The sequence below is a fragment of the Tursiops truncatus genome, chromosome 20 (genome assembly GCF_011762595.2).
Source record: "Tursiops truncatus isolate mTurTru1 chromosome 20, mTurTru1.mat.Y, whole genome shotgun sequence".
Taxonomy (NCBI): domain Eukaryota; kingdom Metazoa; phylum Chordata; class Mammalia; order Artiodactyla; family Delphinidae; genus Tursiops; species Tursiops truncatus.
This window is the reverse complement of record NC_047053.1, coordinates 14,254,564-14,280,646: the sequence shown is the minus strand read 5'-3', so window position 1 is coordinate 14,280,646 and position 26,083 is coordinate 14,254,564. Positions and strand designations below refer to the sequence as shown.

Sequence of the window (26,083 nt, the reverse complement as noted above, 5' to 3'; positions counted from 1 at the left end):
TATCATTACGACATTCCCTTTTCCGTCTCTTGTTACAGTCTTTGTTGTAAAGTTTATTTTGTCTGATATAAGTATTCCTCCCTCAGCTTTCTTTTCATTTCCATTTGAGTGGAATATCTTTTTCCATCTCTTTACTTTCAGTCTGTGTGTGTCTTTAGATTTGAAGTGAGTCTCTTATATGGGTCTTATTTTTTTATCCATTCAGCCATCCTGTGTCTTTTGATTGGAGCATTTAGTCCATTTACATTTAAAGTAATAATTGATAGGTATATACTTATTGCCATTTTGTTAATTGTTTCTCTGGGTTTTTTTAGTTGTTCTTTGTTCCTTCCTTCTCTTGTCTCTCTTCCCTTGTGATTTGATGACTATTTTTAGTGTTATGTTTGGATTCCTTTCTCTTTATTTTTTGTGTATCTCTTACCAGTTTTTGGTTTGTGGTTACCTTGAGGTTCATGTATAATGACCTTTGTATATAGCTGTCTATTTTATGATGATCTCTTAAGTTTGAAGGGATTCTAAAAGCCCTACATTTTTACTTCCCCCACCCCTACACCACGTTTTATGTTTTGATGCATATTTTATATCTTTTTATTTTGTGTATCCCATAACTATTTATTGTAGATATAGATGATTTTACTACTTTTGTCTTTTAACCTTTCTACTAGAGTTATAAGTGGTTGATCCACTACCTTTTACTATATGTTTGTCTTTGCCATTGAGATTTTTTTCTTTATTCATTTTCTTACTTCTAGTTGTGGCCTTTTCTGCTTGGAGAAGTCCCTTTAACATTTCTTGAAGGGCTGGTTTATTGGTGGTGAACTCCTTTAGCTTTTGTTTGTCTGTCAAACTCTTTATCTCTCCTTCAATTCTGAATGATAACCTTGCTGCGTAGAGTATTCTTGGTTGTATTTTTTGTTTTCAGCACTTTGAGTATATCATGCCATTCCCTTGTGGCCTGCTAAGCTTCTGCTGAAAAGTTAGCTGATAGTCTTATGGGAGTTTCCTTATATGTAACTAGTTGTTTTTCCTCTTGATACTTTTATGAGTCTCTTTATATTTAATTTTTGACATTTTAAATATGTGTCTTGGTGTGTACCTCTTTGTGTTCATCTTGTTTGGGACTCTCTGTGTTTCCTGGAACTGGATGTCTGTTTCCTTCCCCAGGTTAGGGAAGTTTTCAGCTACTATTTCTTCGTATAAGTTCTCTTCTTTTTTTATCTTTCTTCTCCTTCTGGGACCCTATAACGCAAATGTTAATATGCTTGATGTTGTCCCAGAAGTCACTTAAACTATCCTCATTTTTTTTTTCCTGTTCAGCTTGGGTAATTTTTACTACTCTGTCTTCCAGATCACTGATCCATTATTCTGTATCATCAAATCTACTGTTGATTCCCTCTAGTGTATCTTTCATTTTATTTTTATTTTTTTAAAAAAGTTCATGTGTCCCTTTCTATTCATTTATTTATTTATTTATTTTAAATTTTATTTATTTTTGGCTGCATTGGGTCTTCGTTGCTGCACGCGGGCTTCCTCTAGTTGTGGCGAGCGGGGACTACTCTTCGTTGCGGTGCACAGGCTTCTCATTGCGGTGGCTTCTCTTGTTGCAGAGCACAGGCTCTAGGTGTGCAGGCTTCAGTAGTTGCAGCACACAGCTCAGTAGTTGCAGCATGCGAGCTCTAGAGCTCAGGCTCAGTAGTTGTGGAGCACAGGCTTAGTTGCTTCTCGGCATCTGAGATCTTCCCAGACCAGGGATCGAACCCATGTCCCTTGCATTGGCAGGCAGATTCTTAACCACTGTGACACCAGGGAAGTCCTGTTTTTCATTTTAGTTATTGTATTCTTTAGCCCTAATTGGTCTTTTTTATATTTTCTAACTCTGTTGAAGTTTTCAGTGTGTTCATCCATTCTTCTCCTGTGTTCAGTGAGCATCTTTATGATCATTACCTTTAACTCTTTATCAGGTAGATTGCTTATCTCCATTTCATTTAGGTCTTTTTCTGAGGTTTTGTCTTATTGTTTCATTTGGAACACATTCCTCTGTCTCTTCATTTTGCCTAATTTTCTGTGTTGATTTTCTTTGTATTAAATAGGTCTGTTATGTCTTCCGATCTTGGAGAAGTGACTTTATGTTGGAGATGTCCTATGGGCCCAGCAGCTTGCTCCCCTCTAGGCAGACACTTCAGGGGTGTTCCCTATGAGGGCTGCTTGTGCCTTTCTGTTGTGGCAGGGCCAACTGCTTGGGCACATTGATGGTCAGGGCAGGCCCGGGCATGATTGAGTGTGATGCTCAGCATTGTTTGACCACTGTGGGCATGCTGATGGGTGAGGCAGGCCCCTGGCTCTAATAGGCTCGAAAGAGGATTCCAAAATGGTGCCTGTCAATGCTGGTGTCAGCATAATAGAATGAGATCACAAAAATGGGCTGCTGCCAGCATCTCAGTCCCCAGGGGGAGTCCCAGCTGCCTCCTGCCTCTCCTGGAGGCTATCCAATATCAGCAAGTGTGTCTGATTCAGGTGCCTTTCAAACTGTTGCCTCTGTGCTGGGACTTGGAGCAAGTGTATTTTTGCATGTACCCTTATGAGCAGAGTCTTGGTTTCCTACAGCTCTCTGGTACTCCTGAACATAAGCCCCACTGGCTTTTAACCCAGACATTTTGGAAGCTTGTCTTCCTAATTCAGGACCCTGGTCTAGGGAGCTCAGTGTTGGTCTTGGACTCCTTGCTCCTCAGGGATGACTGTCACAGTTGTGATATTCCTCCTGCTTGTGCGTCGTTGCATCAGGGGTGTGGGCCCTGACTAGACTGCATCTCCACCCACCCACCCCATTTTGTTGTGTCTCCTTCCTTATGTCTTTAGCTGTGGAAAATCTTTTCTGTTATTCTTCAGGTTGTTCTCAGAGGTAGTTGTTCTGTAAGTAGTTGTAATTTTAGTGTGCCTATGTGAGGAGTTGAGCTCAGGATCTTTCTACTCTACCATTTTGATCCAGACCCTTCTTGTCACCTTTGTGATACAGGGAGTACAGTTAGAATAGTAAGCCCTTAATAATGCTTTGGTGTGAATATCATTTATAACTTTAAGATCTTGAGTATTCTTCATGTTCATTCTGTCAAAAATCTTCACCTCTCTGTGCCTTACTTCTCACATCTGTAAAATGGGTGAAATAGCAATACCTACCTCAAAAAGTTTTTGTAAAGATTAAATGTTAATACACATAAAGGTCCTAGAACAGAGCTGGCATATAGTAAACACTCAAATGTAGAGTGGTTATCATTATTGCTATTGTTATTAACAATTATATTCATGCTCTTTATAACTTTATCCTATCAATCAAATATATTTCCTTTATGTATATTCCTTTCCAAGGTGTATTCCTTTCGCCTTCCTTGTTAGTGTCCTCTATAATTCAAGAGCCTTCTCCAACTTCAAACAATTTAATTAAAAGAGAATTTATACATGCAGAGATGACTGATTTAATTTCTATGGTCTTTTTAAGAGTAGAATTCTGAGAATAAACTTATTTTTTCCTTCATGTTTCAGGTGGCATGCAAGATTACAATTATCTATGGGCCAACTGTTTTGAAATCACATTAGAACTGTCTTGTTGCAAGTACCCACCAGCTTCGCAGCTTCAACAAGAATGGGAGAACAATCGTGAGTCTTTGATCACATTGATTGAAAAGGTAAAAGCTGAATGGAAGGTTGGCGTATGGTAATAATTGATTAAATAAGGGAGAAATTTGTGTATATGAACAACAGTTTATTCTAGATACCCTTTATTTTTCTGTTTTTATTATTTAAGATTGTAGATTATATTTCGAAATTATTATATTAGAATCTGTTAGAACATATTCTGGCCATGCCTCTGTTATCCTTCCCCCCAGCTCTTTTCCTCTGGAGGGCTTCTTTTGACTGTCTTACAACACTTTTACCACCTGAAATAATTAGCAAAATTTGTAGTAGCAGATTCTTACAATGCCATTCGATCATATTTGCTAGAGAACCTTTACCATTATATGAACCATGGACATAAGTTTAATTTAAATATCAGGCAGGCTAATATACTACTGGATAAATCGGAAATGATTACTTATATCTTGCTGATAAAAGCAGAAGTCTGGCTTTGAGAAGAAGGAATTTCAAAAGCATTTTACAGTCTAGATTTCAGATGACTTAAGTTTAAGGATTTAATTTTTTTGGTCTATATTTTATTTCAACTTGGAGAGATTGAAAACTATTTCAGGGAGCTAGAGGAATAAGCTTATTTTTAAAAAATTCTAGCATCAATGCAGAGAGGTTATTTTCTCTTGCCTTCCAAACTGATTGTGAGCAGTCTACTTTGATTCTTGTTTTTTTTAGGTCCACATTGGAGTTAAAGGATTTGTTAAAGATTCAGTAACAGGAGCTGGCTTAGAGAATGCAACCATCTCAGTGGCTGGTATTAATCATAATATCACAACAGGAAGATTTGGTGATTTCCACCGATTACTTGTTCCTGGAACTTATAACATTACAGCAGTTTTAACTGGGTAAGAATTTAAACTAGACTCTTAAAATGTCAAGTTTCCGTTTATATCTAAGAAGAGAAATATCCTCTTGGAGATCTTATTTACTGTATCTGGCTTTTGTTTTTCCTTGTTTTCTGATTTTTTCCCCCTTTATAACGAGAAAATACTATGGTGGATCTTCTGTCACGTTAACAATACAACTGGATATGAAGCATCGTTGTAAAATTGGGAGGAGGGACAGTTTTAAAAGCTTGATGGGGCTTCCCTGGTGGCGCAGTGGTTGAGAGTCCGCCTGCCGATGCAGGGGACACAGGTTCGTGCCCCAGTCCAGGAGGATCCCACATGCCGCGGAGCGGCTGGGCCCGTGAGCCATGGCCACTGAGCCTGCGCGTCCGGAGCCTGTGCTCTGCAACGGGAGAGGCCACAACAGTGAGAGGCACACGTACCGCAAAAAAAAAAAAAAAAAGCTTGGTGGTCAGCTGTGTAAAGCATTGCTGCAAGGCTAATTGAATACCAAGGTAGAAGAAACTCAGGGCTCTATGAAAGACATTTTGAAGAGCTGTCTCACCATCAGCTTTCTAATACATGACATGAGTGGTTCCCCACCTCCTCTGGGAGCATTTCTGGAAGCTCATTTTGCTAAGGATTTACCTTTAGGAAATAAATTACCTTTAATTTTGAACTTTCCCATTTGGTAAAGTAGTTGGAATGTCAATCAGATAAGGCACTACAAAGAATTGGATCATTTATCCCTACTTTGAGTATTGTAGCAATGGTTACAATGGATTAATGACCTTCATTTTTCATCATATTCTCTCCTTTGAATGTAATTTTTTTATTATTTATTTAATAAATTTATTTATTTTTGGCTGCGTTGGGTCTTTGTTGCTGTGCACAGGCTTTCTCTAGTTGCAGCGAGCAGGGGCTAATCTTTGTTGCAGTCCGCGGGCTTCTCATTGCAGTGGCTTCTCTTGTTGCGGAGCACGAGCTCTAGGTGCGCAGGCTTCATTCAGTAGCTGTGGCACGTGGGCTCAGTAGTTGTGCCTCTCTGCCTCTAGAGCACAGGCTCAGCAGTTGTGGTGCACGGGCTTTGTTGCTCCCTGGCATGTGGGATTTTCCTTGGACAGGGCTCGCACCCGTGTCCCCTGCATTGGCAGGCGGATTCTTAACCACTGCGCCACCAGGGAAGCCCCTGAATGTAATTTTTTATAAGCATTCTAATGTGTGGAACCTGAAAGGATGGTAAGAGAAATAGTTCTTTAAATACTTAATCTGGGATTCTTTGTGAGATAATACTCTAAAAGTCTTGAATTTACACATTTATCTTTATTTGATTTGATTTTCGATAGACTAAGCGCAAGAGTATGAAAAGGCTATTGTACTTTTATAATGTTAATGCATTGTCTGTTTCAATTTAACTCTAAGCCATCTACTTTTTCAAATTTTTCTCTTCAGGTATATGCCACTGACTGTTAATAACATAATAGTGAAAGAAGGACCAGCCACAAAGGTGAATTTTCCCCTTCGGCCAACTGTGGCTTCAGTAGTCCCTGACACAACTGAGGTTGTAGTAACTGCTAGCACGGTTGCTATACCTAATAGTCCTCTTGGAACACAGTCCTCCCACCAGCCAGTTCAGCCACAGGACTTTCACCACCACCATTTCCCTGATATGGAAATCTTCTTGAGAAGGTTTGCCAATGAATATCCTAACATCACCCGGCTTTATTCATTGGGAAAATCGGTAGAGTCAAGAGAACTTTATGTAATGGAGATATCTGATAATCCAGGTGTCCATGAACCAGGTAATTGGTGTAGTTTCACACATAATTTCAGATTGCTTCTCAGAGCTATGTGCTATATTGCTTTGCTTCATCTAGAAAGGTCACCTATTGTATGTATAACTGGATCAAAGAAAACGTAACCAATTTTTTCCTAGAAAAGAAGAAAATCCATTTGATAATCCATATTATGCACAAAGTTTAACGTACTGCATAATTAGATTCTTTCTGCTAATACTACTTTTATTTTCATATTATATGGCATATATACGTATGTATATATATCTATATATCTATATATATATACACACATACGTATATATGCTTTGAGCTTGCTCAGACGTATATATTAGTAAGGACTGCTTTATAAGATACTTTTTCCTGTTTCTTTTGCCAAAATACATCTTAAATCTTTGGTTTAGGGTCTTTGTATGTGTTGGGGAAAAAGTAGAGAGAGTCTAGGATTAATGAAGAGGAAAAAACATCTTCCATGTAATTACTTTATTTTCAGGTGAACCAGAATTTAAGTACATTGGAAATATGCATGGAAATGAAGTGGTTGGAAGAGAACTGTTACTGAACCTCATCGAATACCTTTGTAAGAACTTTGGAACAGATCCCGATGTAACAGATTTGGTTCTTAACACTAGAATTCACCTGATGCCATCCATGAATCCTGATGGGTATGAAAAGGCCCAGGAAGGTAAAGAATAGCTGTCTACTAATGCTTAACCTTTTTAATTATTATATGGCATAATTATTTGGGGATAGAAAAGAATTTGAACTGGTTGTTTCCCTGAAATTTCTTCCTATTTTTATACTTATAATTTATCATTGGTTCTAGCTTTTGTATTCTTGTAAGATAGGCTAGTTCATTCAACAATTATGTCATCAAGTTTATATTTAATGAAGTTCTCCACTTTGGTAATGGCTCTTATTTACTAAAATAATGTAAGATTTTTACAAATTGTTCCACTTTAACAGTAATTTTTGTTAAATTATTGTATTGGGAACTTTATCTCATAAGTGAAATCTCAAACCAAATATTTTTTAAGCCAGTGACTCTGTTTTGACTCCCATTTCTACTCCCCATGCATGTATAATCTAAACCTGCTAAGTTATTGACTTCCCATTCCTCTGCCTCCTCTGGGCTAGCCCATCTTTCCTAGGGCATTATAGTAAGGGCAGGGAGAGCAACTTTCTTACATGGGCCACATTATGCAGAACACTAGGAGAGTGAGAATCCATCTTTTCCCAGCCTGTGATTCCTTCCAGGCAGTGATACCAGTGAGTAGAAAAGATACCACAATATGAATATGCAGCCACGTGGTTTATTACTCTCACTGACTGAACACTGGGAGAATCGATTAGTAAATGACCAGGTTAATCCTTATATATATCATTTAGATTCTTTCGCTAAGGACCTTATTCTCTGTCAGCCTCACAAATTCCTTCCACATTCCTCCCTTGAGACCTTTCTGAAAGATGGAACTACTTACTACTAGTGAGTCCTCTGGTAGGTTTTCTTCATTCACTTGCATTCATTTTCTCATTATAATGACAATAATAGGGCTCTCATCCCATAGTAAAATGGAATAAGCTTAAGTTGAACCCTTTCTCCTCCTCCCTTCCAACTATGTTCTTGACTAACTTTACCTTTTTGTTATCACTTTAATGTGAGCATACTGCAACTTTTTTCTTTTCATTTGGTCTGTTTATTTACATTGTTTTAGCGACCCGTATGCCAGTACAATAGAGTCCCCCCTCATGCCAGTCATGCCCACTCAACATTGTGATCACGTCACTGTATGTGGATTATTGACAGATGAGCAATATGTTAATATAATTCGTATGGTTGGCGTTTTTCCCCTCAAAGTATGACCAGAGGCAGAAATGAAAGGATAATGGTTTTACGTTTCTATTCAGAAGATCTAGAAGAGATACATTTTTTTTAATGTACAATGTAAAAACGATGTGTGTTTTAATCACGTTACCCAACTGAACTTGGATCCTCTCACCTGCTGCAGAGCAAAGCCAATGTACTGATATGAGGTTGTGGTGAAGGAAAGTACAGGATTTATCTGCAGGCACTAAACAAGGAGAATGGGCAGCTCATGCTCAAAAGACCTGAACTTCTCAATGGCTTTCAGGGAAGGATTTTTAAAGGCAACATTTGGGGTGAGGGTACAGGGTGCATGGCTTTCTTCTGATTGATTGGTGGTGTGGAGGTAGCAGGGTGATGTTTCGGGAATCTTAATCATCAGCCTTCTGGTTCCAACCAGTCTGGGGTCTACATGCTTGTGCTCAGCACATAGTCACCTCCCCCTACTGGGTCGGGGTCTTACATCCTGCAGAACAACTCAAGGATACATGTTAGATTGTTATGTATATCCCTTGAGTAAGAACTAGGACTCTTGTTTTTAATCGGGAATCGTTGTCATTACTTTTCTTGCTTAACTGCTTTTCGTTTACTTCTGAATTTCCTCACTTCCCTAATTAGTAACTGCTTATACCTGCTCTTTGGAACTCAGGGAAGGCCTAGGAGACTAAAGCCTTTTTTCTACAAACAAGAAATATGGGATACAGAGGGGCTTTTTTAACCTGGGAAGGCCCCACAGGGTCCTACTCGGTTTCAGTCATAGTGTGTTTGATCATAGTGAAGCCCGATGTGTTCACACTTACCTTTGAGTTAAGATAGCTGAAGTAGTATGTATTGGATTAAAATATAAATGAAACATGGCTTAAATTTGAATCTTTTATCATACAGGAGATTCAATAAGTGTAGTCGGCAGAAATAACAGCAACAACTTTGACCTGAACCGAAATTTCCCAGATCAGTTCATTCAGATCACAGATCCTACCCAACCAGAAACTATTGCTGTAATGAGCTGGATGAAGGCCTATCCATTTGTGCTGTCAGCAAACCTGCATGGAGGTAATAGCAACTTGATATTCCACTAATTAATTCTTGTTGAGAGCATTTGAAGATCCCAGTGGAAGTTTATCTGTTTATAGTCTTAGGCTATCTTAAGCCTGTTATTGCTTTTATGGCAGACAACAATAAAGGTCTTTTCTCATTACTTTTTAAGCCAGTTTCCTGGCTGTTTTCCCCGTTCCTCCCCCACCCCTCCCCTCTCCCAGTACTCTTCCATTCTCCCTCCTTCCATCTGCCCTGCCTCCCTCTCTTTCTCTGTCTCTCACCCTCCACCTCTCCTTCCCTTTTCCTCCTTCTCCCTCCCTCCATTTCTTTCTCACTTAGTTCTTCAAGTGTTTTATATTTATCCCTCAGAAATGTTTTATATTTATCCCTCTCACTGGGAATTTGGTAACATGTTCTTTGTCATTTATAAAAATTAAACACTAACAGATCCAAATGTTTAGTCCTATTTCTCCCTAAAGTTTAATAGGCCCTTTTATGTAGGTTTAGATTTTGACATTCTCTTATCTTTTATCTGCTGTGTATTTAACTGTAGCACAATGACCTCATTCTCATGTAGTATCTGAGCTTATACACCTCCATATAATTCAGCAGGAACTTAGTTGAATAGGATGAGAGGTCAAGATTAAAAATCATCACAATGAGGCTTCCCTGGCGTCTCAGTGGTTAAGAATCCACCTGCCAATGCAGGGGACACAGGTTCGAGCCCTGGCCCGGGAAGGGCCCGCCTGCCACGGAGCAGCTAAACCCGTGCACCACAACTACCAAGCCTGTGCTCTAGAGCCCGTGAGCCACAACTGCTGAGCCCAGGTGCCACAACTACTGAAGCCCACGTGCCAAGAGCCCGTGCTCTGCAACAAGAGAAGCCACCACAACAAGTAGCCCGGGCACTGCAACAAAGAGTAGGCCCCCCTGCATGCCACAGCTAGAGAAAGCCCGTGTGCTGCAACAAGGACCCAACGCAGCCAAAAATAAATAAATCAACAACAACAACAAACAATCACCACAATGTCCAACTAGGGTTGTGTGAATAAGTGTCAAAACCCTAGAGACCTGAAAACACATGTCTACATGTAAACTGGTATGTGGACGTTCATAGTAGCACTATTCATAATAACCAGGAAGTATAAATAACCCAAATGTCCACGGACTAACGATCAGATAAATAAAATGTGGTATACAATTGAATGTTAACTGGCTGTGAAAAGGAATGAAGGACTGATGCATGCTACAGCATAGATGAGTCTTGAAAGCATGGTAGGTGATAGAAGCCAGTCATAAGAAACCATATATTGTATGATTACATTTTTTATGAAATGTGCAGACATAGGCAAATCCATAGAGATAGAAAATAGGTTAGCAGTTGCCTCAAGCCGTAGAGGATAGTGGTGGAGAGGATGGGGAGTGACTGCTAATGGGTATGGGTTTGTTTATTTTTTCAGTAATGAAATGTTCTGTAATTAGATAGTAGTGATGGTTGTATATTCAACCCTGTGAATATACCAAACAACAGTGAATTATATACTTTAAGTGGATGGATTGTATGGTATGTGAATTATATCTCAATAAATTAAAAAAGAGTGAAGGTATTAACACCAGGGGCAATAGGTAAGAAATTTAGTGTCCACATTTGTTGGATTATCCAAGGAAGTATCACAGTCGAGATTTGATGGCATATAGATTAACCTGCCATTTTAGAAATGACAGTACACACTTATGGATATTTGTATTTAAGAAGTAAATTGAGATTCTCCAAAAATGACTTTGAAAGCTTGCTAATAGTAGGAGAAAATACTTCTATAATTGGTAATCATGGACGATTCTCAAAGACCCAAATAGGAATTATGAAGTTGCAGCCTGGTTAGCAAAATAATTTTTTGGCTTTTTTCTTACTTTATTAATTGTATACCATGTTTGACAGAAAATATTTTTTACTTTGAGCTTTAAAAAATATTCTGTAGTGCTTCCCTGGTTGCGCAGTGATTGAGAGTCCGTCTGCCGATGCAGGGGACACAGGTTCATGCCCCAGTCCGGGAAGATCCCACGTGCCGCGGAGCAGCTGGGCCCATGAGCCATGGCCGCTGAGCCTGCACGTCCGGAGCCTGTGCTCCGCAACGGGAGAGGCCACAACAGTGAGAGGCCCACGTACTGCAAAAAAAAAAAAAAAATCTGTAAAAAACACATCACATCATGTTGGCTAAAGCTGAAAACTTAATACTAGTTACATTCCAGTGAAAATAATTGACAGATGTTTACATGTGGTATCAAGACCTTGGCATGGTGGGGGATACTTCTTCAATCACGTAGATATGTTTCTTTCCATGACGTATTTTGCATTTTCATCTTAAAATCTTTAAATGAGTTTTGAAATCTTGGCAAAGAAATTTAACAGAGGAATTCTTTGCTGCCAACTTAACAATTTAGAAGGATTTTGAAAGAATATAGAGAAAAGTAATATTTCTTTTTGTAATTTTTGATATTAATTCTTTATTTAGGTGAAATTCATATAACACTAACCATGTTAAGGTAAATAATTCAGTGACATTTAGTGCATTCACAATGCTGTGCAACCACCATCTCTATCTCATTCCAAAACATTTTCACCTCCCCAAAAGGAAACCCCTTACCCATTAAGCAGTTGCTTTCCATTCCCCATGCCCCTCAAGCCCTGGTAACCACCAATCTGTGTTCTGTCTCTATGGATTTACCTGTTTTGGATATTTCATAGAAATGAAATCATATAATATATGACCTTTTGCGTCTGTCTTCTTTCACTTAGCATAGTGTTTTCAAGGTTCATTCATATTGTAGCATATGTTAGTACTTTATTTCTTTTTATGACTGAATAATTTTCCATTGTATGTATATACCACAATTTGTTTATCTATTTATCTGTTGATGGACATTTGGGTTGTTTTTACTTTTTACTATTATGAATAATACTACTATGAGCATTGGCAGACAGTATCTGAGTCCCTGTTTTCAATTCTTTTGGGTTATCCTGTGTTTGGCTTTTTGATGGAAATACCATCATATGGTAATTCCGTGTTTAGCTTTTTGATGAACTGCCAAACTTCCACAGTAGCAGAACCATTTTATATTCCCACCAGCAATGTATGAGGGTTCTAGTTTTTCCACATCCTCACCTTGTTAATTTTTTTGTTGTTGATTATAGCCGTTTTAGTGGGTGAAAGGTGATATCTCACTGAAATTTAGATTTGCATTTCCCTGATGGCTAATGATGCTGAGCATCTTTTTGTGTGCTTGTTGGCCGTTTGTATATCTTATTTGGAGAAATAGCTGTTCAAGTCTTTTGCCCATTGTTAATTGGTTTTTCATCTTTTTGTTGAGTTGCAGGACTTCTTTATATAGTCTGGATTCTAGACCCTTATCAAATTGCTGATTTGCAAATACTTTCTCCCATTCTATAGGTTTACTTTAACTTTCTTAATAATGTCCTTTGATGCACAAAATTTTTAATATTGATGAAGTCAGATTTATCTTTTTTAAAATAGCTAATGCTCTTTGTGTTGATACTAATTTTTATTTATTTATTTATTTATTCATTCATTCATTCTTGGCTGCCTTGGGTCTTCATTGCTGCGCGCGGGCCCTCTCTAGTTGCGGGGAGTGGGGGCAAGCCCTTGTTGTGGTGCGTGGCGCTCTCATTGCGGTGGCCTCTCATGTTGCTGAGCCGGGCTCTAGGTGCGCGGGCTCCAGAGCGCAGGCTCAGCAGTTGTGGCGCACGGGCCCAGTTGCTCCGCGGTCCCAGACCAGGCCTTGAACCCGTGTCCCCTGCATTGGCAGGTAGATTCCCAACCACTGCGTCACCAGGGAAGTCCCAATACTATTTATTTTTTAAATAAACTTTTGTAGGAGTATTGTAAGTCTTTTATGACTTTTTTTTTCCCTTATAAAATTAGCCATTTGAAAGACAATATTAAGTAGAAGTTGACTTTTTTCTGTTGTAACTTTTAGGCATGAGTCATAGATCCAGGGTAAAATTAAATTTTTTTGGAGTAATTTGTCTAAGAACAGGTGTTGAAGTACACTTATCTTGTTAGAACTATTTTGGGGAATAAAATGAGCATAGTTCTTCATACTTGTTTCTTAAAGAAAATTTTTTTAAAATATATGAATGTTTGCTGGTATTTGTTATCACAGGATTACTTCATCTGGATTCAAGTTGAATTTGTTCCTTCACTTCCATGCCCAGGAAGTGGCATGACAAAAAAGGCAAAGATGAATGGCCTAATCAAGGCAGAATAAATGGGCACATGGACAAATGAAAATGATGTGACTAATAGGAAAATAAGGGATTTGATCCTATGGTGGGGGAGGTGGGCTCAGGGCTCCTGCCTGAGAAGCACCCTAATTGCTTTATGTCCTAGGGGGAGCATGAAGGGAGTTGATATCCTTTATATATGTTTTAAAACATCACTCTCTGTATTTTAGGTCATGAAAAATCATATGATATAACTCCAGTTGACTAATTTATAATATGAGCATAAGAGAAATTTTTAGCATTTTTTTCTGAATGAAGGTCAGGACTGGCTCTACTATCCATACATTTGTTGTTTAGCCTCTCCATTTTAGACTCCACATCTGCAAAATGAAGAGGGTGGGTTAATCGGACTTCAAGAGTCCTTTCTTAGTTTAAAATTCCGTGACATGACCTTATAAATGTCTGAATTTTAGTGAAAAAGTACCAAATTTTGCTCAATTTTTCTGATCCTAAATATTATAAAAGTAAAATTGTTTAAATTAAGGCTGTATACTTCTGGTTTCAGTTCTGACATGTAAAGTATGCCTGTAAGTTCAGGCAAACTCCCAAGACCTTTCCAGTTAAGGCAGTCTTTAAGTGTCATGCATAGCTATTTAATATTTTATTTATCCACTTTGATTTTCTATTGAGGAAATTAGCAACTTTTTCATTTCTATTGAGGAAATTAACCTTGGAAATTTGTATTGGTTTCCTGTCTCTGGCAGTACTGTGAAAAGCTTACTTTATGTTAATGCTCCATCTTGAAAGAAATAACACAATACATTTTGCTCATTTCCCTCATAGGTTCTTTGGTGGTTAACTACCCTTTTGATGATGATGAACAAGGGCTTGCCACATATAGTAAATCACCAGATGATGCTGTATTTCAACAAATAGCACTTTCTTATTCCAAGGTAGGCTTGTGCTTAAACATAAAATGCTATAAAAATTCATTTTTCATTTAAAAAAATGCGTTAAAACGAAGTCCTACAAGACTCAGGTCAAGTGCTTTCTTCTCCGTTAAGCCTTCCGTGATTCCTTTCAGACAACCTTACCTCTTTTTCTCCTCTGTTTCCCACCTCACTTTTAAACATACTGCATGTGTTTCCCCATTAGCCATGAAGTTCAGGTAATGTCTTTTCATCTACAGCTTTTAGCACAGTACCTGGAACATAATAAATTAAACAAACTGCTAGTTTATTTCATTTGAGAAGTACTTAAATATAAACCTTGTAAAGTAGTCTAAGGTGGGGTTGACAAGTTATAGCTCTGGGACTAAATCCAGCCTACCACCTGTTCTTGTAAATACAGTTTTATTGACATACAGCACATCCATTCTTTAAAATACTGTCCATTGCTGCTTCCTTGTTTAACATTTGAAAATAAGTCAGTGTAATTCACCATATTAACAGACTAAAGAAGAAAAACGCTGTAATCATCTCAATAGATGCAGAGGGCAGGGTTGAGTCATTGCAACAGACACTTTAGAGCCTGTAAAGCCAAAAGTTTTTACTATCTGACCCTTTACAGAAAAAAATTGCCAACCTATAGTCTAAGGAAGTGGTCTCCAACCTTTGTGGCACCAGGGACCAGTTTCGGGGAAGACAGTGTTTCCACGGACAGGGGTGGGGAGTGGGGGGTGGTTTAGGCAGTAATGCGAGTGATGGGGAGCGGCAGATGAAGCTTTGCTCACTTGGTGGCCGCTCACCTCCTGCTGTGTGGCCCGGTTCCTAACAGACCAGGGACTGGTACCAGTCCGCAGCCTGTGGGTTGGGGACCCCTGGTCTAAGGTATTTAAGAGCCTAGTAGTAACATTGCAAAGGAGCAAGTAGAAATTTCTGTATTTTCTAAACTTCCTATAATGAACACACATTACTTTCATAATCAGAAATGTTATATTTGTGTGTGTATGTATGTGTGAAATTTTAGTTTAAAAGTCGTTCTTAGAAAGCATGTTAAAAGTTGAGGCTTGGGAACTAGGCTTGTTAGTTTCAGTTTTTGGTCTTACTACTGACTCAGTCTGTGACTTTATTGGTCATAGATAAATGAAGATTATTACTGCAGCTCTGTGCTCTGTAATCACACCTTTCTGTCATTCTATTTTTCCCACTCCCTCATTCTCTGCAAGTGCATCTTGTGAGATTGTTCAGAGTTTCTAATAGGGGAGTACATCTATTATTTCACCTTAAAGTGTAGTTGTCTTCTGTTTGGGCATGCCGTTTTAGAGGGATGTACATGAAATAATAAAACAAAAATGAGATACCCTCCAATCATCAAAATAAAAACTAAGTGATCAGATTATACACATATCCCCATCACATTCTGTCCATTATTATAGTTCCACTTTTCATCCTCTTTGTAACTTCTCATTCCTTAGCCTCTTTTTATATTTCTTTGACCTTTGACCCTTTTGATTTGATTTCCTTTCTACCCAGCCTACACCTATGGACATACCTTTCAGTGATGCACTCACCTACACCTTAGGATCTTTTATACCCTTTTGACATACCTGCCTTGCCAATGTCCAACACTTAGTAATTACAATCATCTCTCTTCTACATCCCAGAAAAGTCACACAGTCATGGCAATTGACTACACTCTGTATATATAGTGCTCTCTAACCTCAGCTGAGCCCTCAGTTCTACCTGGCAATAGTTCACATTTTGCTACGTGACTCCGTGGCTCATTTCCCACTATGGTGATTCTGAGCCTTCATCCTCTTCCTGAGCCTTCTAATCCTAGCTTTGTCTTAGTCTCAGTAGATCACTTTGCCTTGAACTAAAGTGGAACTGTGAATAATCTGATGTGTGTTCATTCTGATTCTGTCTTCTCAATTATTGTTTATTTGTGTTTTACCCATATTCTGCATTTCTTTTTTTCCTCCTAATTCTTTTAAATTAAAGTACTTTTGATGTATGATATTATATAAGTTACAGGTATATAATATAGTGGTTCACAATTTTAAGGTTTATACTCCATTTGTAGTCATTATAAAATATTGGCTATATTCCCTGTGTTATACAATATATCCTTGTACCTTATTTTATACATAATAGTTTGTACCTCTTAATCCCCTACTCCTACATTGCCCCTCCCCCCACTGGTAATCACTAGTTTGTTCTCTATATCTGTGAGTCTGTTTCTTTTTTGGTATATTCACTAATTTGTTGTGTTTTTTCGATTCCACATATAAATGATATCATACAGTATTCGTCTTTCTCTGTATGACTTATTTCACTTAGCATAATGCCCTCCAAGTCCAACCATGTTGTTGCAAGTGGCAAAATTTCATTCTTTTTTATGGCTGAGTAGCATTCCGCTGTGTGTGTGTGTGTGTGTGTGTGTGTGTGTGTGTGTGTATCACAGCTTATTTATCCATTCATCTGTTGATGATTGCAGTTTTCTCATGTCTGGTGTCTGCCCCCTGGTGGGTGAAGCTGGTCCACAGGCTACAGTGGGCTTCCTGGAGGGCAGGGTCAGGGCCCAGGGGAGTTTGGGACTGGTGCCTTCTCACTGGTGAGTGGAGCTGGGTCCTGGGCCCTCTGGTGGGCAGGGCTATTTCCAGAGGCAACTGTGGGTTCAGGAGATCTTCTGGCAGCCTGTCTGCTGATGGGTGGGGCTGTGTCTCTGCCAGGTTAGTTACTTGGCCTGAGGCATCCCAGCACTGGCACCTACAGGTTGGTTGTTGGGTCGGGGCCAGGTATTGGCATTAATGAGCCAGAGGGAGGATTCCACAGGGGTGCCTGCCAGCACCAGTGTCCATGCAGTAGAAGGAGGTCCCCAAAATGGCTGCCACCAGTGTCTATGTCCCTAGGGTGAGCTGCAGCTGCCCTCCGCCTCCCCAAGACACTTTCCAAGATCAGCAGGTAGGTCTGACCCAGGCTCCTATCAAATTACTGCTTTCGTCCTGGCTCCCAGAGTGTGTGAGATTTTGTGTGCGCCCTTTAAGAGTGAAGTTTCTGTTTCCCCCAGTCCTGTGGGACTCTTGAAATTAAGCCTCACTGGCCTTTAGAGCCAGATGCTCTAGAGGCTCATCTTCCCTATGCAGGACCCCGGGCTGGAGAGCGGGATGGGGATTCAGAACTCTCACTCCTGTGGGAAAACCTCTGCAATATAATTATTCTCCACTCTGTGGGCCGCCCACCCATGGGTATGGGACTTGACTATATCACGAGTCCGAGATGGTCCACAACCCATCTTGTTGTGATTCCTTCTTTATGTCTTTAGTTGTAGAAGATCTTTTCTGATAGGTTTTGGTCTTTTTCACTGATGGTTGTTCTGCAAATAGTTGTGAGTTTGGTGCGCTCGTGAGAGGAGGTGAGCTCAGGGTCTTTCTACTCCACCATCTTGGCTGATCACGCTTCTTCATTTCTTGATCCCACAGCACCCTGCCTCCTCTTTGTCTTTGTTTCTTCTGTTGTAAATGGGAAGGTGACAATTAAATTCCTCAATCATTACTCCAGCCTCCTTTCTCTTGACTGTGATCTATCATGATCTGTTGTGCACCCAGCCACCTTTCCCCTGCCACAAGGCTTCATGGTAAGGAAAAGCAGACCAAGAAAATCGGTGAAGACAAAAGAGGGGGCTTTAAGGAACAGCAGGCATAAAGGTGATTCGGAAGGACCACCAAACATTGAAAACACGCTACATCTGAAACCTAAATCTGAAAATACTAAGATAGTAACTGGGCAGATGAAAGCACTGGAATATAGGGAAGAGGTTTCAAAGTACATGCAAATTAAAGGACCTGGTGTACTCAAAGGAATAGGCACAATTTAAAAGGAAAGCTGGATTTAAAGGAAAATCTTCCAATCTCCCAACTTCTGGGAGAGAAGAAAAGCAAAAAGAAATGAAGAAGTGGCCTTTGACAATTAGATAGTGAAGGGGAAAGAGAAAAGGGGGGAAATGTAGCATTGTCCAAGACAGAAGAGAACCATAAAATCAGTGGACTCAGAGCTCCACCCTTATACCGAGGCAAATAAGCAAACAAACAAACAAAAATCACATTAAAATACCTTGGCTTCTAGACTGACAGAAAAAGGGCACCATTAACTAGGAATCATGTGAAACAGCTCAGTATAATAAAAATGAACAAGAGGGGGCTTCCCTGGTGGCGCAGTGGTTGAGAGTCCGCCTGCCGATGCAGGGGACACGGGTTCGTGCCCCGGTCCGGGAAGATCCCACATGCTGCGGAGTGGCTGGGCCCATGAGCCATGGCCGCTGAGCCTGCGCGTCCAGAGCCTGTGCTCCGCAACGGAAGAGGCCACAGCAGTGAGAGGTCCGCATACCGCAAAAAAAAAAATGAACAAGAGGTAAAAAACCCATGAAGAACCATTGCAGAAAAAATCAGGAAATGGAATTTCACACATACCACCTGAGGAAACCTTACCACTACCAAAAAACAATCAAGAAGCAGAAGAAAACTATAAGTTTACACTCCAGGCAGATTGACTATACCCAAACACACACTGAGAATATGAAAAACCACATAGGCTCAGATATTTAAAAAATTAAAACAGGAATGGAAAAAGAAACAGGAAGAAATGAAAGAGAATTGGTAGAATTCAGGAAAGTAATGGAAGAAAAAGAAAATTATCTCTAAAGTGAAGAATAAATTGTAAGGGCTAAAGACCTCACGTCTCCCAATTTCAAACTTACTTCAAGACTGTGGTAATTAAGACACTGTGATACGGGAATAAAGATGGACATATACATGGCACATATATACAATGGAATATTACTCAGCCATAAAAAGAAACGAAATTGAGTTATTTGTAGTGAGGTGGATGGACCTAGAGTCTGTCATACAGAGTGAAGTAAGTCAGAGAAAAACAAATACCGTATGCTAACACAAATATGTGGAATCTTAAAAAAAAAAATGGTTCTGAAGAACCTAGGGGCAGGACAGGAGTAAAGATGCAGACATAGAGAATGGACTTGAGGATGCGGGAGGGGGGAAGGGTAAGCTGGGATGAAGTGAGGGGGTAGCATTGACATATATACGCTACCAAATGTAAAATCGATAGCTAGTAGGAAGCAGCTGCATAGCACAGGGAGATCAGCTCAGTGCTTTGTGACCACCTAGAGGGTTGGGATAGGGAGGGTGGGAGGGAGGAGATATGGGGATATATGTATATGTAATAGTGATTCATTTTGTTATAAAGCAGAAATTAACACACCATTGTAGAGCAATCAATTATACTCTCCAATAAAGATGTTAGGAAAAAAAAGATGGACATATACACATCAAAGAAATAGAATTGATAGTCCAGAAATAAACTCTTACATTTATGGTCAGTTGATTTTTCAATAAGAGCACCAAAACAATTCAATGAGGATAGAAAAATCTTTTCACTAAATGGTTATGAAAAACTGGATATTCACATACAAAAGAATAAATTTGGACCTCTTCCTCATATCATACCCCAAAATAATCTCAAAATGGATCATAGACCTAAATGTAAACTGTAAGACTTTTAGGAAAAAATAAAGAAATAAATTTTTGTGACCTTGGGTTTAGACAATGGTTTCCTAGATGTGACATCAAAAGCACAAGTGACAGAAAAAAGACATACTGGACATCATCAAACTTTAATACATTTTTGTTGCAAAGGATACTGTGTTAGTTTCCTAGAACTGCGGTAACAATTTTCCGTCTCACAGTTCTAGAGTCTAGAAGTCCAAAATCAAGATGTTGGCAGGGCCATGCTCCCTTGAAACCTGGAAGGGAATCCGTCCTTGCCTCTTCCTAGCTTCTGGTGTTTTTCTGGCAGTCTTTGCCATTGATTGGTTTCTAGATGGATTATCCCAGTCCTCTATCTTCACATGGTATTCTCCCTGTTGTCTGTGTCCAAATTTTCCCTTTTTATAAAGATACCAGTCATATTGGATTAGGGCCCACTGTAATTACCTCATTTTAACTTGATTACCTCTGTAATTAAATACAGTCACATTATGAGGTTTTGGGGGTTAGGACTTCAACATATCTTTTGGAGGAGAAATAATTCAACATGTAACAGATAATAATCAAGGAAGTAAAAAGACAACCCACAGCATAGGAGAATACCATATATCTGATAAGGATCTTTTATCTAAAATATATAATGAACTCTTACAACTAAATAATAAAAAGACAATCCAATTGAAAAATGGGCAAAGAATCTGAATACACATTTCTCCAAAGAAATATACAAATGACCGACAAGCTCACAAAAAGGGAAATGCAAATCAAAACAACGAGATACTACTTTTTACCCACTAGGATGATAGTTTAAAAAAAAAAAAAGAAAAGAACAAGGGTTGGTAAGGATGTGGAGAAATTGGAACTCTTGTGCATTGCTGGTGGGAATGTAAAATGGTACAACTGCTTTGGAAAACAATTGCGGTTCCTCAAAATGTTAAATATAGAATTATCATATGGCCTGACAATCCCACTCCTAAGTATATGTCCAAGAGAAATGAAAACATAGCCCACACAAAACTTGTACACAAATGTTCATAGCAGCATTATCCATAATAGCCAAAATGGACACAACCCACATGTCCATCAAGTGATAAGTGGATAAACAAAATGTGATATATCCATGCAATGGAATACTATCCAGTCATAAAAAAAAATAAAGTACTGAGACAAACTACAACTTAGATGACCCTTGAAAACATGCTAGGTGAAAGCAGCCAGTCACAAGAGACTACATATTATGTGATTCCGTTTATATGAAATGTCCAGAATAGGCAAATCCATAGAGACAGAAAATAGACTGGTAATTGCCTTGGGCTTGGGATGTAGGGAGGGGCAGGGAAGAGGTTGGGAGAAAATGGGGAGTGCTGATGGGTACAGGTTTATTTTGGGGTCATGAAAATGTCCGAAAATTTACTGTGGCGATGGTCACACAACTGAGTGAATATACCAAGGACCATTGAGTTGTATACTTCAAATGCGTGAGTTGTGTGGGATGTGAATTATATTTCAATAAAGCAGATTTTGAGAACCTAGAGAAGACTCAGGGGTGGGGTATCCATGCTCAGTTCATATGTAGGCTAAAAAAACGTCAAAAGTTATATGCCAAAATATTAAATGATTGGTGATCTCTAGGTTTATATTTTTTTCTTTTGGCTTGCCTCAATTTTCTAATCTTTCTACAATAACTTTTATTATATTTTAAGTATAATGAAATTCAATGAATTCAATTAAGTGAAAGTGAGAAAATGGAGCTATACAGTGTGACATAAGTGAAGAGAAAATTTCAAGGAGGCATTAGTGGAAGACTGGTGATATTTGAATAAAATATAGGTTTTTTTTAGTTAATAGTATCATGCCAGTGTTAATTTCCTTGTTTTGATCATTGTGCTATGGTTATATAAGATGCTAACATCAGGGAAAGCTGGATCAAAGGCATATAAAACTCTCTGTACTATTTTTGCAATTTTTCTGCAACTCTAAAATTAGTTCAAAAGAAGTCAAAAGAAAAGAATAAGAAAAGTGAATAGTCTCTGCTTATCTCCACTTCATTATTGTTCTCTCATGCCTCAGTTTCTTGTCATCTGTCTTCTGCCTACATTGTTTTACCTGGAAGTGCCCCCTCAAAGGTTACCAGAAGTCTATTTTTTTAAAATGTTCTTGACCTCTGAAGTCTAACGCTCTTGTCTTCTCCCCTTGATCTCTGTTACATTATATAGCAGAGAGCTTTGCTTCCTTTTTTCCCTTTCAGTGGCTCAACCTCTCTCTTTTACTTTTTTTCCCGCCTCCATATTCTGTCCTTAGCCATTTTTACTGTCTTGGCAATTGCATCCAGTTGCTTTAGCTGTCACCACTATGTAAATGCCTCTTTAAAAAGTTGTTTCATATAATGAAAGTTATTATAAAAAGATTAGAGACTATAGCCAAGCAAAAAGAAGAGAATCATTTACTGTCTTGGTATATATTTTAGACTCTTTATATATGGACTGAGACTGGACACCTACATCCTCACCCCCTATCTTCTTTAAGTTGTCAAACTGCTTTAAAATTTTTAATTAGTTTTTTCAAAAAAGATTATCAAAGTAGAGTAGTGAGAATTAAAGAAGATGGTAAAATACACATGGTAAAACCTATCTGTCACAACCTTTCAGATGCTCATTATCTCTCAGTTGGATTATTTCAGTAGTACTCTGATGAGTCTCCCTGGCTTTGGTCCATTTTTTCACATTGTTATTGGAATAAACTTCCTAGAGCCATGAATATATCATATATCACCCTTCCATCAGAAATCTTCACAAGTTCCTTATTGCTCTGAGAATAAAGTCAAAATGTTAACAGTAATTGCCTAGAAATGTGGTGTCTAGAGTGGGTTTTATACTAGATGATCCGTTAAGATGTAGGAAGACTATATTAGACGTTCTGTTTTTAAAATGTTTTTTTAATGCAGGTTTGTAATATACATACTATATTAATTAGTACAGTAGTACATCTATATAATTTATAATCAAATGGATAGATATTGATGGAAATGGAGATAGGAGACATAGAAGATATGGAGACATAGAAGATGTGTGCAAGTGTTTAGTGGAAAAACCAGAGAGCAAAAGAGCATGTACACAAATATTCCAGTAACCTAAAACAATAGCTTTCATTTGATAACATTGGTGGGATCATAAGCCTGTAATTGGTATGTCAAGTTTACGAAAGGGGGTTGTTTTATATATTTTAAAGTTAAATGGTTAATTCTCAGTGATGGGAAAGTGAGAAATTACTTTTCTCTTTACACTTTTCTGTACTTTTTTTCTTTTTCTATTTACAAAAGAGAGAAATGAAGTTTTGACCACCTTTCAAAGCTTAATTTCTTCAGGAAAATTCCCCTGCCACTCTAGTCAGAAATAATCTTTCTCTCCTCTAGCTCCCAGTAGTGTTTATTTGTGCCTCTGTGGCAGTTTTTCTTACTCTCCATTGAACAAGCAATTGCACACGTGCTATGTAGACACTGCTGGATGCCGAGGACACAAAGACACAAACTATTTCAAGGAGTAGTGTATTGTCTTTAGGGGGAAAAGAGGTGCAACCAGTTTTAACAGGATAAAATAATTGTACAGAGTGCAGTCAAAGCACAGCGGGGCTACCTTAGTCCCCAAGAAGTCAGAGAAAGATGCTTACTTTCCATTGTGTGTGAATTACCTCTTTTGGACTTTAAGCTTCTTGAGATGATGAAATGAAAGTACGAATATGAACAGTGTTGTTTTTGTTTTTGAGAGGGGTTGGGTTGGATTTTTATATTACTTGTAATTACAAGTAATAAATGAAGTCTTCACTTTTTTTTTTACAGAGCATAAACTGTTTAGCTTTGATTTTAAAAAATAGGTAGAAAGTCACTGCTTCCCGTGACTCCATCCACCCCCACATATACCCTATTGTTAAACACTCTTCCTATCTTTCTTTATCCTTCCCATGTTTTTTGATGCAGATACAAACAAATGCAAGTAAAGATTCTTTTTTTTTTTTTTTCCAGGAAAACTCCCAGATGTTTCAAGGTAGACCTTGCAAGAATATGTACCCTAATGAATATTTTCCTCATGGAATAACAAATGGAGCCAGTTGGTACAATGTCCCAGGTAAACATTTTTATATTAAGGCCGTATAACTTGATGGATTTTCTGTCCCCCTGGATGGTACTGCTTGTTACTGATTTTTAAATTTTGAGAAAGAATCATTCTTTTAAAAATATTGTATAAATAGTTTAAAACATTCAAATTACCATTTCAACTATTTTTAATATTTGGTGTACTTTGACCTTTGAGTAAAATAATGTACTGAAACCTCATGAAAGTGTTATATTTTACTGCTGGCTATTACAAAGAACTTTAGATGTGCTAAGAAGAAGAGTGTGAGCTACACTTGAATTCTTCCTGAACATGAAAGTACAGATGTTTTACCTGGACCACAAGCATCAGAGAGCTCTCAAATGAACGCATTATTGGTTTTCAGCCATGCTGATAAAAGATGAATTTGGCTTTTTACTAGGAATGTTGCTTACGATTTGGGATCTGAGCTAGTTAGAACTTCTTCAGAGTAACTAATTTGAAATTTTTATCCTTCAGGTGGTATGCAGGACTGGAACTATTTACAAACAAACTGCTTTGAAGTGACTATTGAACTTGGTTGTGTGAAATACCCATTTGAGAAAGATCTGCCCAAATTTTGGGAACAGAATCGAAGATCTCTAATCCAGTTTCTGAAACAGGTGACGATTCTGGAGTGACATGAAATTTCTCCCAAGAGCAAGAAGATTTTTGTGTGTACATGTGGTTTTCATGCATTGATTTTAGAATACACCTCATTTGAATTCCAGTTTGACCTGTTCATGTTTTCGTATATTTATCTAGAAAATTCATGGATGTAAATGAGTTTATTTATATGCGCAGAGAAGAGTTAAAAATGATTAAACAATATAGTGATGATGTTTGGCACTTAATGGTTAGTGGTCACTTTTTACCCTTGTCTTTATAAAGGGCTACTATAGATTGGGTACATGCCTAAGAATTTGTCAAGTGATAAAGATGGGCTATGGGGTAAATTTTTTTTTTTTCGCCATTGGTTTACTGTGAAACGATTAATTTCCTTTTGTTTGGATGTGCATCGTGGCCAATAGGTAAAGACTATAAGAAATATGCTAATAGTGGTTAAAATTATTAGGATAATCTGACTAATACTTTGTGCCAGTACTTTGCTGAGTAGAATGGCATAATGGCTGTGAGTTTGCATACTAATTTTTTAGAACATTTTATTCTGAAAATTTGTAAGCATCAGGAAAAATTATAAGACTAACAATAAATACTACTATTCCTTTACCTAGGTTTAACAATTTTTATACTTTGCTGCATTTGTATTTTATATATATATAAACACACACACACTTTTGTTGAACTATTTCAGTATAAATTGCAGGTGTTATGATATTTATCCCAAAGTATTTCAGAATACATCTTCTAAAAATAAGGTTAATTCTCCTACCTGACTTCTCCAATTGCTATTATCTCACCTAAGAAAATTAACAGTAACTCCCTATACTACCTAATACCTAATCCATGTTCAAATTTCCTCCACTTGTCCTCAAAATGTCTTTCTGTAGCTGATAGGAAGATAAAGACAAATCTAACTTATGAAAAACTAGCCTTTCAGAAACTGAAATATTTTGTTTAATGGGCGGTTACATTTAGCTTTACTCTGAGCTCCTGAATTCCTATTTGTTCTACATGTTTACATTATTTAACAATCTGTTATTTTGGATGTGAACTTCCAAAATAATTAGATGATGATCTTTATCAGTAAAATCTGGGTGTGCTTGTGCTTTATCCAGGTTCATCAGGGTGTCAAAGGATTCGTCCTAGATGCCACAGATGGCAGAGGTATATTAAATGCCACCATTAGTGTTGCTGAAATTAATCACCCAGTAACTACTTACAAAACTGGAGATTACTGGCGTCTGTTGGTTCCAGGAACTTATAAAATCACAGCATCTGCTCGAGGGTGAGTTACTGAATGCTTTGTAATTGAGTGCTTGGAGATGAAACAAGCATAGTTCCATTCTAAAAGATTATTGCCAGAAAGCCCTGTAGAGGCTAA

The 26,083-nt window shown here is 38.2% G+C and overlaps 1 protein-coding gene across 2 annotated transcripts in view; it reads left to right on the top strand.

Annotated features, from left to right (window-relative positions):
* CPD (carboxypeptidase D) overlaps window positions 1-26,083 on the top strand; it is a 67,336-nt gene that overhangs the window by 21,963 nt on the left and 19,290 nt on the right. For both annotated transcript variants that reach the window (XM_019926958.3, XM_019926956.3), the window contains exons 3-11: window positions 3,538-3,680; window positions 4,357-4,526; window positions 5,961-6,310; window positions 6,798-6,989; window positions 9,054-9,221; window positions 14,293-14,402; window positions 23,970-24,072; window positions 24,559-24,701; window positions 25,818-25,987. In XM_019926958.3, coding sequence (XP_019782517.2) covers window positions 3,538-3,680; window positions 4,357-4,526; window positions 5,961-6,310; window positions 6,798-6,989; window positions 9,054-9,221; window positions 14,293-14,402; window positions 23,970-24,072; window positions 24,559-24,701; window positions 25,818-25,987 — 1,549 coding nt within the window. The remainder of the gene's footprint in view (window positions 1-3,537; window positions 3,681-4,356; window positions 4,527-5,960; window positions 6,311-6,797; window positions 6,990-9,053; window positions 9,222-14,292; window positions 14,403-23,969; window positions 24,073-24,558; window positions 24,702-25,817; window positions 25,988-26,083) is intronic.